The sequence below is a fragment of the Propithecus coquereli genome, unplaced genomic scaffold (genome assembly GCF_000956105.1).
Source record: "Propithecus coquereli isolate 6110/MARCELLA unplaced genomic scaffold, Pcoq_1.0 Scaffold206, whole genome shotgun sequence".
Lineage (NCBI taxonomy): Eukaryota > Metazoa > Chordata > Mammalia > Primates > Indriidae > Propithecus > Propithecus coquereli.
Window position 1 is genome coordinate 693,579 of NW_012145634.1, and position 14,205 is coordinate 707,783.

The 14,205-nt window shown below is 48.5% G+C and overlaps 1 protein-coding gene across 2 annotated transcripts in view; it reads left to right on the forward strand.

Annotated features, from left to right (window-relative positions):
• Positions 1-14,205, forward strand: part of SMARCB1 (SWI/SNF related, matrix associated, actin dependent regulator of chromatin, subfamily b, member 1) — a 35,719-nt gene that overhangs the window by 3,282 nt on the left and 18,232 nt on the right. The window contains exons 2-5 of one of the 2 annotated variants that reach the window (XM_012644133.1): positions 815-926; positions 2,634-2,763; positions 5,375-5,512; positions 7,720-7,847. In XM_012644133.1, coding sequence (XP_012499587.1) covers positions 815-926; positions 2,634-2,763; positions 5,375-5,512; positions 7,720-7,847 — 508 coding nt within the window. Of the gene's footprint in view, positions 1-814; positions 954-2,633; positions 2,764-5,374; positions 5,513-7,719; positions 7,848-14,205 lie in introns of both variants that reach the window. The other variant, XM_012644132.1, reaches the window with a different exon arrangement.

Genomic DNA, 14,205 nt, shown 5'->3' on the forward strand with positions numbered 1-14,205 from the left:
TGTAGGGCGAAGTTCAGAGTTGCTGAGCATTTGACAGATGAGTATAGAGACCCAGAAAAAAGGGAAGCGATTCTAGGTCACAGATGGAGCCCGCACCTGGCACCTTGTGCTCTGGCCGCCCCCTGCGTGTGACTCTCAAGTGATCATTTTTAAAAAGTCAACGAGACAAGGAGGTGTCTTTATAAAAAACTTTAGGACTGGATTTCTTTTCCTTAAGAAAGTCGTACTTTCATTGTTTGATACAAGCAAACTGAAACTATTGTTTGGGGCAGTAATGATTTATGTAGCAGTCTGGTGATTTCCAATAAGTGCTTTTTAAACCCTTTGGAAAATTCCTTTGGTATCCCTGGTTTGAGTTTTGTGACTAAACAAAGTAACACAAGCCGTGCGGGAAATTTTCCTGCGTCTGTCTAAAATTAAAAGACCTTTTTGGTGTTTATTACATCATAAAAATATCAAAGTCTTGTTCTTAAGATAAAAGAAGGTCAAGGAGGCCTTCCATTTCTGGAAAGTACCAGAGATCATTAGTCCAAAATCAAAATAACCAAGAGCTTCTTGCTAAGCTCTGGGACCTCCCTCTCCGACATGTGGCCATGCCTTTCAGAACTCGATCCTGTCGTCCGGATGCACACATGCAGGCCAGATGTGCCCTGCTGCTGAACCCTTGCTATCAGCAGAATGTTTTATTGCTGCTGAAAGCTGGGCACCTCGGAGCCACCTCGAGGCCACTTGATCTCGCGGAGCCTCTGGGCCAGGACCTTCCCCTCCACATCTCCTGTGACCTTCATAATGAGCCTTCTTGCTTTACTCATAGGTGGGAAACTACCTCCGTATGTTCCGAGGTTCTCTGTACAAGAGATATCCCTCACTCTGGAGGCGACTAGCCACTGTGGAAGAGAGGAAGAAAATAGTTGCATCGTCACATGGTAAAAAAACAAAACCTAACACTAAGGGTGCGTCTTCACGAGGGTTTGTAAACCTGTTTCAAAACCACTCGCTTATGTCATGAAGATAAAACGTTTTCATTCCAGAGTGTCTTCACTGCAGCCTTGGCCTTAGGCAGGCAGGGACGTCCCAGGGGCGGGGCTGGCTCACGCGCACAGCAGGCAGGAAAGCGGCTCCAGCGAGCCAGTGGTGGTCCCCGGCAGGTATTTCCAGTGGGGCCAGGACAGGAGTGGGTGCGGTGAAGACATGTTGGTCTCAAAACGTTTTAGGAATGCTGCGATGCTCTGCCATCTGCCGTGGGCGTGTCGCCATAGTCATCCTCCATGCAGCCTGAGCGGTGGGTGGTGGCCCCAACGCCCACTCCCCTCTGGGGCTTACACTGCTTGCTTTCCAGAGCACATCCATCCCATAGCACTTCATCCTGGCCGCCAGTGTGCTAGAGCTCATGTGCATGTCCCTGCTCATCGTGCCTGTGGTGTGCCTGGGGCTTGCTAGGCGAGCTGCCCGACACTAGAAACTAGCGTGCTTTGGGCTGTGCAGCTCTGTGCAGGGCGAAAGGATGCCCCATAGACACTCTGGGGCTCCATTGTGAGACACTCCCAAGGGGACATTTGGCTATGGACACAGCATGCCCTTTGGCTGGTGCTGAAACTACTTCCCACTTGGCAATGGCGCCTTGTAGAGAGCTGCCCTGGGTGCGGGTGTGTGCGTGTGTGCACGTGTGTGCGTGCATGTGTCGTGCTTCACAGTCTGTCCTGTTTGATTGTGTCTGTAGGTGCTGATGTGGTTTTGTCCACTGCGGGAAAGTAGTGGTTCTTTTAATGCAGGAGCCGGAGCTTCTTTTTTATCCGCTGCTATAACATTTCCACTCACTTGCTTAAAATAATTTCCTTTTTGTTCCCCCCCTGCCAGTGGGGCACCAGTCGCTAATGCAGTGAGTCCCCAGCTTCGCTTCCCCCCTGCAAGTCCCTGGTGAAGTCTTGGTGACTCTTGCGCATTGTGCTTTGGCGGTACTATCCCCATAAGCGACTGAGTTCTCTAGGAGAAGCCAGGCTGAGCCCAAAGAGAGGTAGCAGCTCTTGACCGAGGTCCCCTGAAAGAGCTAGGGGTCAAGTTGCCTGGAATCTGTCCTGCTCTCCAGGCAGCACATCTGCACTGGCTCGGGGACGGCAATTCATGTTTGGTGTGAAGCAGCTATTTCCACCTCTCAGGGCTCTTGTTTTAAAAGAAAAGTATTCTTCATCTTCCATTCCATCTCCCCACCTTGCATCGTGTCGTGGATTGCTGTGGTGTCAGACCTCTTCCCATTGGGGTGTTACTCTGGAGCCTTCCTTTGCCCCCGAGTGAGGACCAAGAGAATGTGTTCTGGAGCTGAGAGTCCATGTTGGCTGTGCTGTGCTGTCACTGGTGCCGCTGCTGGCCTGAGCACTTCCTCTGCCCCCGAGCCAGGACTCCTGGGGCAAGTGAGTCCAAATCAGCCCACTGGAGGCGTTCCTCAGTCCGGCTTCTAAATAAAGCACGCAGTCCAGAGTGCCCTTTTGGAAGAGGCCAGCATTTGGCAGTAGTGAGTAGACACCTTGCTTTTCCCACCTCCTGCATGTGAGGACCTTGATGTGCTGCACCCACTTGGCTGGCTGCTTCATGCTACCACTGCCAGCAGAGTGACCCAGTGGTGTCTCCACTTACAGATCATGGATACACGACTCTAGCCACCAGTGTGACTCTGCTGAAAGCCTCAGAGGTGGAGGAGATTCTGGACGGCAACGATGAGAAGTACAAGGCTGTGTCCATCAGCACTGAGCCCCCCACCTACCTCAGGTAACTTGTTCTTGGCCAGGGCATGCTCCTGGGACACCCAAGGGGACTTCTCTCATACTCAGGAGCTGGTTGGGGTGAAGTTGAACTGAAATACTTTTTAACTCTTGACCCACTGTGCTTACAAATTTTCTAAGTTTATTTTGTGTCATTGGCATTCCTAAGAAACATAAGCCAATTTCTGGATTCTGGGGAGCGGTTAGGAATGCTTTGACAGTAGGACTAATTTGTCAGAAAAATTGGTGGCTCAGATAAACTCACAAAAGAAACAAACAATAGATTTGAATGTATAAAAACTTAAACTGGCCGGGTGTGGTGGCTCACGGCTGTAACCTTAGCACTCTGGTAGGCCAAGGCGGGAGGATGGCTTAAGGTCATGAGTTCAAGGCCAGCCTGAGCAAGAGTGAGACTCCGGCTCTACAAAACATAGAAAAATTAGCTGGGCATGGTGGTGAGCGCCTGTAGTCCCAGCTACTTGGGAGGCTGAGGCAGGAGGATCGCTTGAGCCCAGGAGTTTGAGGTTGCAGTGAACTGTGATGATGCCACTGCACTCTAGCCAGGTAACAGAGATTGACCCTGTTTCAAAAAAAGAAACAAAAAAAAACCCTTGGAACCTTTACAGGAGCATTTACAGTAACAATTTAAAAGGCAAATACTTGGAAAGTTACTGTGTTGTATGTAGAGTCCGTACATCCAGATTTATAAGACTAACTTGAAACCCCAGTAGATAAATAGGTGAAGGAGAGGCCATACCCGGAAGTACAAGGAGTAAACAGACATAGGAAGAATGTTTGTCTTCATGGGTAATTTTAAAAATTCAAAGTAAGAACCAGCAAAATAAAGAACTGGGGAAGTGTGATAGAGCTGCACATTCACGCGTGCTGGGGCCAGCTCTGCAGACGGGTGTCTCCTTTTCATGACGTGTTACATCAAACATCTTTTTTTTCCTCTGACCTGTTCATTTCATCCCGGGGAATTTGTCCCCAAAAAATAACTTAACAAAATAAATCAATGCACCCACTATATGTACAGAGATGCTTTGTAGCGCTGTGAGTGATGCTGGAGAACATGCAGTTGCTCAGTGTCCAGCCTTAGGGAAGGGCCAGGTGAGTGAAAGTGCGGCCAGTGGAAGGGACTAGGATGTCACCCTTTTGTATTATAATCAAGCAGATTCTGTAGCAGCCTAGGGCAGGGCTCACGTGAGGGAGACGTGCAGGATGCAGGATCGTACCTACCTACCTTATGCTTGCAGCTGTCAAGAAAATTTGCATTTCTCTGCATAAAAACCAGGGAGAACTAAGGGGGAAGAAAAGGATTATTGTTTAGAGTGATGCGGTTGTGGAAATTAATTTCTTTCCAGATTTTCTCTGCTCTTTGCCATTGGATTGTTCTCACGATCCTCCCCTGAGAAAGGTGGCATGCCTCCAGCCAGCCAGGGGTGGAGATGTGAGCTCTGCAGATCCTTTCCCCCGAGGGATGTGGTAAGAACACAAGGATGGCCAGGCCTTCCCAGGGAAGCCTTAGAAGGAAATTGTGTACACATGGATGGCACTTTTAAGTCTGCACTCGTCAGCTGGAAACCTTTTATGGGGCAGTAAACAGTTTCTTGATGATCATGTCATGTGAGGAACAGCTGAAGGCATTGAATCCTCTTACCCTGGAGGTCGGGTCTACACAGGTGGGGGGGGTGGCAGAGGGTTGAGCAAAGCGGCACTGGCTGGCTCCACACTGCTCAGTCAGCCTGACAAGGGGACTGGCACCTCCCCTTGTGTCGCTGGATAGCTTGGGCAGAGGCTGGATGTCCCCTCTCAGGACTCTTGGGAAGGAAGGTAGAATTTTGTGACTCAGATTCTCGGATTCCATGTATGGCTGTGTGTTATTCACATTCACTGTGTCTGTGGTGACACACTTGCGTCACCCACCTGAGGTAGCTCCCGGACTTGGAAATGAGCGAGAGATTGCTGCTGAGATAGCGCGGGACTTTGTGGGGCGGGACTCCGGCTCCAGGAGGCTGACCGGTCGGAAGAGAGGAGGTATTCGGGATCTGTGGTTTCTAAACACAGGCCCAGCTGCCTGGGAATCGGCTGTGAAAGTTGCGAACCTGGAGCCTCAGTTTAAAATATTCATAAGTAGCTTTTGGCATTTCCTGGTAGTAAAAGCAACCTGGAATTCAGAGACAAGGGCAAGCCCTCACGGAACCTGGGTTATTTAAATCACTTTGGTGTCACCCCAGTGAATCCCAGCTCAGTGGCAAAGCTGAACCTTGGCTCAGTGTCTGCTGCCCCGGGACGCCCTGTCGTGCCCCAGCCGGCATCAGGGACTTGCTTCTGTGGGAGTCATGCGCAGTGCGTGGTGCAGCGCGCTGCGGCTGTGGGGGAGCCGCCGGCGCGTGCCCGGAGCTCTGTCTGGTGTCCCCTTTGCACCCTCACCCTCACCTGGGTGCCTCTGCGTGCCAGTGAGAGCCTGGGGAGCGGACCCCTGCAGCTCAGGGGTGCACAGACGACTCCCACAGGGGCCTGGAGCCCAGCGGGGCGTCTCTGAGCATGAACTGATGCCTGGTGGGCAGGATCGGACTCCTAGACTGACGATGGGGGCCTTTCCTCTGTCTCCGCAGAGAGCAGAAGGCCAAGAGGAACAGCCAGTGGGTGCCCACCCTGCCCAACAGCTCCCACCACCTGGACGCTGTGCCTTGCTCCACGACCATCAACAGGAACCGCATGGGCCGCGACAAGAAGAGGACCTTCCCCCTATGGTGAGGCCGCGTCGCCGTGCTCGCCCCCTGTACAGCGCCCACCGCGGCTCTCCAGCACGTTTCAGTCTCGTCCTCCCCAGAAAATCACTCTGCTCTGACCTGTGTCTCCTGAAAGGCCACACTGCCTCCTCCTCCTTGAACCACTTTTTTCCCAGACTTCCAGATGTCATCTGTGCTTTCTGCAGCCTCCCTGGCACTGCCTGCGGTCACCTGGCTGTGTTCTCCTCACTCCTCCAGCACCTCAAGCCCCATCCCTGAGGGGGACAGTCCTTGGGCCCCTCCTCGCCCTCAGTTTCTCAGAGCGGGCCCCAGCCAGTCTGGTGGTTCCCATGCCCACCTGTGTTCCCTGTGGCCATAGGAACAAACCACTGCGAACTGGGAGGCTTGAAGCAGCACAGGTTTCTTCTCTCACAGTTCTCGCGGCCAGGAGAACAAAATCAGTTCGGGCCGAAATCAGGTGTGGGCAGGGCTGATCCCCATCCCGAGGCTCTTGGGGCGAATCTGGTCCTTTCCTCTTCCAGCTCTGGTGGCTGCCACAGTCCTTGGCATGTGGCTGCATCGCTCCTCTCTCTGCCTCTGTGGTCAAGTGGCCTCTGTGTGTGTGAAATCTCTCCTCTGTCTCTCTCTTAGGATGCTTGCGACGTAATTTAAGGCTCACCCAGATAATCTCCTCTCAGGATCCTTCGCTTAATCTCATCTGCAAAGTCCCTTCTTTTGGCCATATGAGGTGATAGTCACAGGTTTCGGGGATTAGGACGTAGATGTCTTTTGGGGACTGTTTTCAAGCTCCCAGCCCACATTCACCTCTGTGCCCAGGCCACCCTGCACACTGCCTGCAAAATTCTCTGTCTTGGCCTGGTGATCCAGCCTCCCCTGCTCAGGCCGCCTTCCCAGCCCCTCCCTCTTTCTCACACAAACTAGTCTCAGCTCTGGTCTCAGCGCGTTGCTACTTGGGCCCACCTGGGCCAGTCCCCATGGTCCTCAAGTGATTGCAGCAGCGCCTGCCTGGCCTCCCCGCTACGTTCTCAGCTTCGCAGCTGGCGTGGGCCTCTTCGCTCTGGGCAGATCATGTCTCTCCTCCCCACAGAATCCTCCAGACTCCGCATCACACTCACTAAAAGCTGGTGCCACCACTGCTGCCGTTCTCTGCCCCACTCATTCTGCCTCGGTCACGTGAGCCTCCCCGCTATGCTGGGCTGCCAGAGCTCCTGCCCTGCAGGTCCCTGTGCTGAGGCCGCTTCTCGCCAACATCTCCAAGGCTCACCCCGTCCTCCCTCCTCCCCTTTCTTTTTCCCCTTCCCTCCTTCGTCCCTCCTCCCTCCCTCCCATCTGCTTCCCTCCTCCCCTCTTTTCCTTCTCTCTCTTCCTTCCCACCCTCCTCCCATCCCTATTCGAGTGTCGCTTCCCCCATAGGATGGCCACTCCTGCCCCTTTCTCAGGCATCCGTGCCCAGCACCCAGTGCGTTTCCCTCCCTGTGTCGTCTGCCTCCCAAGCCCCCCGAGGCCTGACCTCAGCCATCTCCGTGCTCCCAGACGCCCCTAGGCTTCCCCTGGCCTCCCAGACCCCCTCTCAACTACCTGCCTGCCCATCTCTTCCCTCTCTGTCGTCCCCAATCACTCAGCTCCCTTGCTTTGTGTCCCCCTGGGGCTTCCTCAGGGCAGAGGCCAGGTTCCATAGCCCGTGGACACCCACAAGCTTTACCCCTCCGGGACTGCTCCCCGATGGACTCTGCACTCTGCTTTCAGTGGTCTGTTGCTCCTTTAGCAATTCCTTCTTTCTCCCGCCTCTCAGCCTTTGCTGGAATGTTTCCTCTCCTGGAAATGCCTTTTTCCTTTCTCACAGCTTTCTGTGAAAGTCTTGCCTGCTTTCAGGCTTGAATCTCCCTTTGCAGTATGTCTAGGTCTTATTCCAGCGCTGCCCAGGTCAGCAGCTTCCTGTCCGCTCCCCATGCGTCTGTGAAGCACGTGGTTCTGTGCTTTTGCAGCATTTGCCACAGGCAGGCTGGCGCTTGTCATTTACAGCTCCTCCTGCCCCGACTAAACTGGGGCTGTGCTGGCCTGGTCTGTGCTGCCTCAGATGTTAATAGACAAGTGGCCTTTCCCCCCCAGCCAGGTTGGCAGTGACCCACGGTGCAGAGAGGAGGCTGAAAACTCGCATCCTTGAGCCCTGGCGCTCTGGCTGACTGTTGTTGCCCTTTCACTTTCAGCTTTGACGACCATGACCCAGCTGTGATCCATGAGAACGCGTCCCAGCCCGAGGTGCTGGTCCCCATCCGGCTGGACATGGAGATCGATGGGCAGAAGCTGCGGGACGCCTTCACCTGGAACATGAATGGTACGAGGTGTTCTGTCCCTGCTGGTCCCAGGTGTCCCCTTCCCTAACGCATTCTGTGCTAACGGTCCCCTTTCCTGCCAGTTGCCTGCCCAGCAGATTCTGGACCTGACATTCGGGGCACCGTGGTGCGGTTTTGGAAGGTGTGGACACTGGGTTTGGTCCTGGTTCTGCTGCTGTTCCCTGTGGGCTGGGTGTGTGAGCTTCAGACTCCCTCCTCCCCCTTGAGGTCGGGTGGTCCAAGGGGCCTGTATGGCAGGACACCAGTCTAAGTAGCTCGGGTGAAGATGACAGTGCCACTCAGACCTGGTTCAGCCGCCCAGCCCTACACACACCTCCCCTTCAGCCCCGTCGCCAGCCTGCTCTTGATTTGTGACTGTGTGTGCGTTCCCTGGCCTCTGCCCTCGCCCTCACTGCTCTTCCCTTTGGACGTCCTTGCTCTGCAAGTCCTGGCCCAGATACCATCTCTTCAGGCTCTTCCCAAATGTAACTCTCTTTGTGTGCAAATGTAGACAGAAAGGTTGGAAGGGCACCTGCCCCAGGGTGTTGTGTGTGCTCATCCGTTCTGGGAGGGAGGGTTATGCATGTGTTTATTTTCTTCTTTATTTTTTCCTAAGTATGACAAAATTTTTATAATGAATATATTATTATTTTTTTATTATTATTTCAGGATATTACAGGGGGTACAAACGTTTAGGTGGCATATATTGCCTTTGCCCCACCTGAGTCAGAGCTTTAAGTGTGTCCATCCCCCAGACGGTGCACACCGCACCCATGAGGTGTGAATATACCCATCCTCCTCTCCCCCCTCCCACCTGCCCGACACCCTATGAATGTTACCACTATATATGCACATAAGTGTTAATCAGTTAACACCAATTTGATGGTGAGCACATGTGGTATTTGTTTTTCCATTCTTGCGATACTTCACTTAGTAGAATGGGCTCAGCTCTATCCAGGATAATACAGGAGGTGCTAGATCACCATTGTTTTTTGTGGCTGAGTAGTACTCCGCGGCATACATATACCACATTTTATTAATCCACTCATGTATTGATGGGCACTTGGGTTGTTTCCACATCTTTGCAATTGTGAATTGTGCTGCTATAAACAGAACATATTATTTATATTCAGATAAAAAGCAGTAAATATCATTTTAACTTTATTTTATTTTAGAGATGGGGTCTTGCTGTGTTGCTTAGGCTGGTCTCAAACTCGTGGGCTCAAGTGACCCTCCCGCTTCAGCCTCTGAGTAGCTGGGATTACAGGCGTTCACCACCACACCTGCTTTGTCATTTTTAAATGCATAAAAGTTTAAAATCACCAGAGTCTCACCACCCTAATAATACTCACATTCTACCTTTTCACTCCTAGTTATTTCCACATGCAAACATTTTTAACATAGTTGTCATTATATGCAAGTATCCTTTTATTTTTCTTCACTTTTAAGTATCTTCATGGTTTCTTTAGTCTTCATAAATGGTGCAGAATTTTCTGTTGGGTTGAGGTGCCTTACTTTGCTAAAACTCCCCCTGCTGTGGACGTCCCATGGCTGATAACATATTTGTTTGCAACATTTTTTCCCACAGGAGATTTCCTGAGGGAGAGTGTGAGTGGTTGTTGATGTGTGGTTGCCTTGAGCTTTCTGGAAGGATTAGGCTTCTTCCCTTGGTCATCCCCAGCCACTTGGTGTGTCAGGCCTGAGTCCAAGGGTCTCTGCCCAATCCTGGGAACGAGGTCTGAGAGCCGGGTGCCTGCCCTCCAGGGCTCCCAGGTTAGCTGGTGAGAGGGGGCATTGGTGGGGGAAGGACACGGGTGAGAAGCTCCAGGAGATTGTATCGAGTGATGACAGGGCAGATATAGTTTGCTGGTGACGCCGCAGCACGAGGACAGGACAGCCCACGGGTACCAGGACACCACCAGTGCTGCACGTTGCCTGTTATCTTTGCTGACTTTCCCAGTTATCTTAGCTGGCTCCCATCATAGTTACTTGTTAATTCCTCTCTCCCTCTCCATTTTAACCCTTGAGGTCAGGGAGCTTGTTCTCTGTTGCTGCTTTTCTTATAGCACTTCACATAGAACCTGGCCAGTTGTTCACACGGAATCGGTACGCGTGTTGTCTTGTTACTTTTCTTTCAGCAGCACGTAGAAAGTTCCTATTTATTTGTAACCCCACCCTGTTCCAGAAGGGATGTAAGACAGCTTCCATAAGGACACTGGGTACAGAAGACTAACGCAAATGGAAAAGGAGTGGGTAGGAAAAACCGAATAAAGCAGGAAATGGAGCTGGGCGATGCACAGGGAAGCCAGTGCCCTGCTTCCTGCTCAGATTGCAGCGGGTGCACGTCGAGGCGAGGTGGGCATGGCTCTCAGCCTTTAGAGCCCGGCAGGGCGAGCCGTGAAGGTTGATTCCGCGGTTCTCAGCATGGGCAAGATCAGCAGCAGCCTGTGGCTCCGCAGAAGCAGAATCACATGGTACTTCGAGCTCAGAGACCCTTTCCCCACGGCCCGCATGAAGAGGACACCCTGTGATGTAACAAAGACCAGCGTCGTCCATGAACTCCACCGTGAGCTTTGCTGGCCTGTTCCTCATAGGAGTCCTCACGTAAACTATGATCCCCACTGAATGCAGTTTAGTATAAGCACACAGAGCACCAAACAGTGCTGTTCCGTGGACTCTGGCTCAGCCCTGGGCGGTATTTAGCGTGTGTAAGAGCCGTAATTCTTAAGTGATGGCTAGGAGGCCTCACCAGAATTGCTATTGATTTCCTGTTTTTAGTCATATCTAATTTACTTTCAAATAATCTTAAAGGTGGGCGTGAGAGGCTTTATCACAAAGGAATTTTAAAATGTGAAGTAGCATTACCTGAGAAGCATGAATGAACTGTACGGTCTTCAGGCCATCCTTTGTAGCCAGGATTTTTCCGGACAGGCTCCTGGAAGGCATCAGTTTGTGATGAGTTCAAGGTTATCTTCTCTGAAAAGGTCTTGAACTGGAGCTTCTCTGAATGGCTGGTTCTGAAGTAAAACAACTTACCTATAGGGGAAAGATAATTATTAACAGAATGACAGTGGATTTCTCATGAGAAGCCATGGAGGCAGGAGGAAGTGGTGTGATATTTTTCAAGTCCGGAAAGAAAAGCACTATTAACCTAGAATCCTATACCCAGTGAAAATATCCCTCAGGAATAGAGAGGGAATCAAGGTGTTCTCAGATGAAAGAAACTGTCACCTGCAGACCAACCCTAAAAGAATGGCTAAAAGAAGGGAAATGATAAGAGAAGAAACTTTAGAAGGAGGAAAATGTGATAAACAAAAATGTAGATCCATAAAATAGGCTTTCTTTCTCCTCTTTGATTTTCCAAACTATGTTTTGACAGTTGAAACAAAAGTTATAACACTGTCTGATGTGGTTCTAAATGTATGTAGAGGAAAGATTTAAGACAATTATATTATAAATGGGCCAGGGTAAAGAGGTATAGTGTGGTAAGGTTTCTTCCCTTGAATTGGTAAAATAAACCAATAGACTAATAAGTTATGTATATATACTGTAACACTTAGAGAACCACAAAAATGCTATACAAAGAGATACCCTCAAAAATACTGTAGAAAATGAAAATGGAATTCTAAAAAGTGTTCAAGTAACCCACAGGTAGACAGGAAAAAGAAAATAGAGAAAAAAACCAGAAAATAAAAATAAAATGGCAGACTTAAGCCCTAACATGCTAATACTTACCAGTTAAAAGACAGAGATTGGCAGAATGGATTTTTCTTAAATGACCGAACTATATGTTATCTACAAGAAAGTCATTTGAAATATAATGAAATAAGTAGGTTGAAAGTAAGAAGATGGAAAAAGATCTAAACACTAACCAAAGGAAAGCAGAAGTGGCAATGTTTGTATCAAATAAAGCAGACTTCAAAGAAAATTACCAGAGACAGAGGACGTTAAATAACAATAAAAATGTCAATCCACCAAGAAGACATAGCCATTGTAAATATGTATGCAGCCACAACAGAGCTGGAAACATGTGAAGCAAAGCAGATAGAGTGAAAGGAGAAACAGACAAATCCACAGTAGTATCAGAGACTTTAACATTCCTTTCTCAACAACTGGGCAGAAAGCCAGCAAGATGGCGCAAGCACTCAAAAACACCACTAACCAAAAGAACCTAACATTTATAGAAAACTCCAATGTGGTTGAATACGCATTATTTTCAAGTGCTTATGGAACGTATACCATATGAACCGTATCACCTGTCATAAAACAAGCCTCAACAAATTTTTTTTTTTTTTTTTTTGAGACAGAGTCTCACTGTGTTGCCCGGGCTAGAGTGCTGTGGCATCATCCTAGCTCACAGCAACCTCAAACTCCTGGGTTCAAGTGATCCTCCTGCCTCAGCCTCCCGAGTAGCTGGGACTACAGGCATGCGCCACCATGCCCGGCTAATTTTTTCTATATATTTTTAGTTGTCCAATTAATTTCTTTCTATTTTTTTGGTAGAGACGGGGTCTTGCTCTTGCTCAGGCTGGTTTCGAACTCCTGAGCTCAAACAATCCGCCCGCCTCGGCCTCCCATAGAGCTAGGATTACAGGCGTGAGCCACCGCACCTGGCCGCCTCAACAAATTTAACAGAATTGAAACCACACAGAGTATGCTCTCCAGCAGCAACGGACTCACATACTTTAAAACTAAACAGTACACTTCTACGTAATTCGGGGTTCATAGAGCAAGTCTATAGGGAAATTGAAAAATGTACGTGGAGCAGAATGAAAATGAAAATGCAACGTATCAAAATTCCCGGGATACAGGTAAAATATGGTGTGAGGATAAGCTGTAGCACCAATGCATGTATTAGAAAACAGGAAAAGCTTCAAATCAGTAATCTAAGCTCCCCTCTCAAAAACCAAAACAAAATGAGAGCAAAGTGAAGAGAAGGAAGGATATAATAAAGAGAAGAGTAGAAATCAATGAAGTTGAAAATACAGTGGAGAAAATTGAGACATAGCTGGTACTTTGAAAGATCAGTAAAATTGCCAACCTCTAGCAAAACCGACAAAGGAGAGAAACATAAATCACCATTGTCGAGAATAAAATAGGATATCACTACCGACCCTGCAGATATCGAAAGGAAGGGAATAGCACAAACAACTGTACATATATACATTTGACAACTTAATGAAGTGGATCAATTCCTTTGCAAAACACACAAATCATGGCAATTCAGCCAGCATCAAATAGATGATTTGAATTGCCCTCTAACTACTAAGGAAATAGAATTTGTAACTTAAAAACTCCCAAGAAAGAAATCTCCAGGCCCGTATGATTTCACTGGAGCATTCTACCAAACATTTAAAGATGAGTTAACACCAATCCTATACAATCTCTTTCAGAAAATAGAAGAGGAGGAAGCACTTCCCAATCCATTTCACAAAGCTGGTATTACCCTGACACCAAACCTAAAGATAGTGCCAAAAACAAAGAAAAATACAGACGAATATCCCTTATGAATATAAATGCAAAATCCTTAGCAAAATATTAGCAAATAGAATTCAGCAACATATAAAAAGAATTATACACCATGACCAAATGGGGTTTATTACAGGGATGCAAGGCTGGTTCAGTGTTTGAAGCTCAGTCGATGGGATTCACCATATTAACAGACTAAAGAAGAAACATCACATGACCATATCAATTGATGCAGAAAAAGCATTTGATGGAATTCAAAACCTGATGATAAAAAACTCTCAGAAAAATAGGGATAGTGGGAAATAGCCTCCATTTGATAAAGAGCATCTACAAAAAACCCTGTAGCTAAAAACCCTGTAATAGTGAAAGGCTGAGTGCTTTCTGCCAAAGATGGGGAATGAGGCAAGGATGTTGGCTATCAGCATTCTTATTCGACATAGTGTTGGGAGTTCTAGTCTTGTAAGACAAGAAAAAGAAATAAAACACCGTATAGATTGGAAAGGAAGAAATAAAATCCTATTTGCAAATGACATGGTTGTCTATGTAGAAAATCCCAAGGGTTCTGTGGAAAACTAGAACTAATAACAGTTCAGTAAGTTCACAGAATACAAAATAAACATGCAAAAATCAATTATATTTCTATGTACTATTAATGAACACAGACACAGAAATTAAAAATACATTACTATTTATAATCACTCAATAAAAAAGGAATATTTAGGTGTAAATCCAACAAAACGTGTACAGGACTTATGTACCAAAACCTACAAAACTTGATGAAAGTAACTAAAGATGATCTAAATAAAGCCAGGCATGGTGGCTCGCACCTGCAATCTCAGCACTGTGGGAAGACAGGATGGGAAGAATACTTGAGGCCAGAAGTTCGAGACC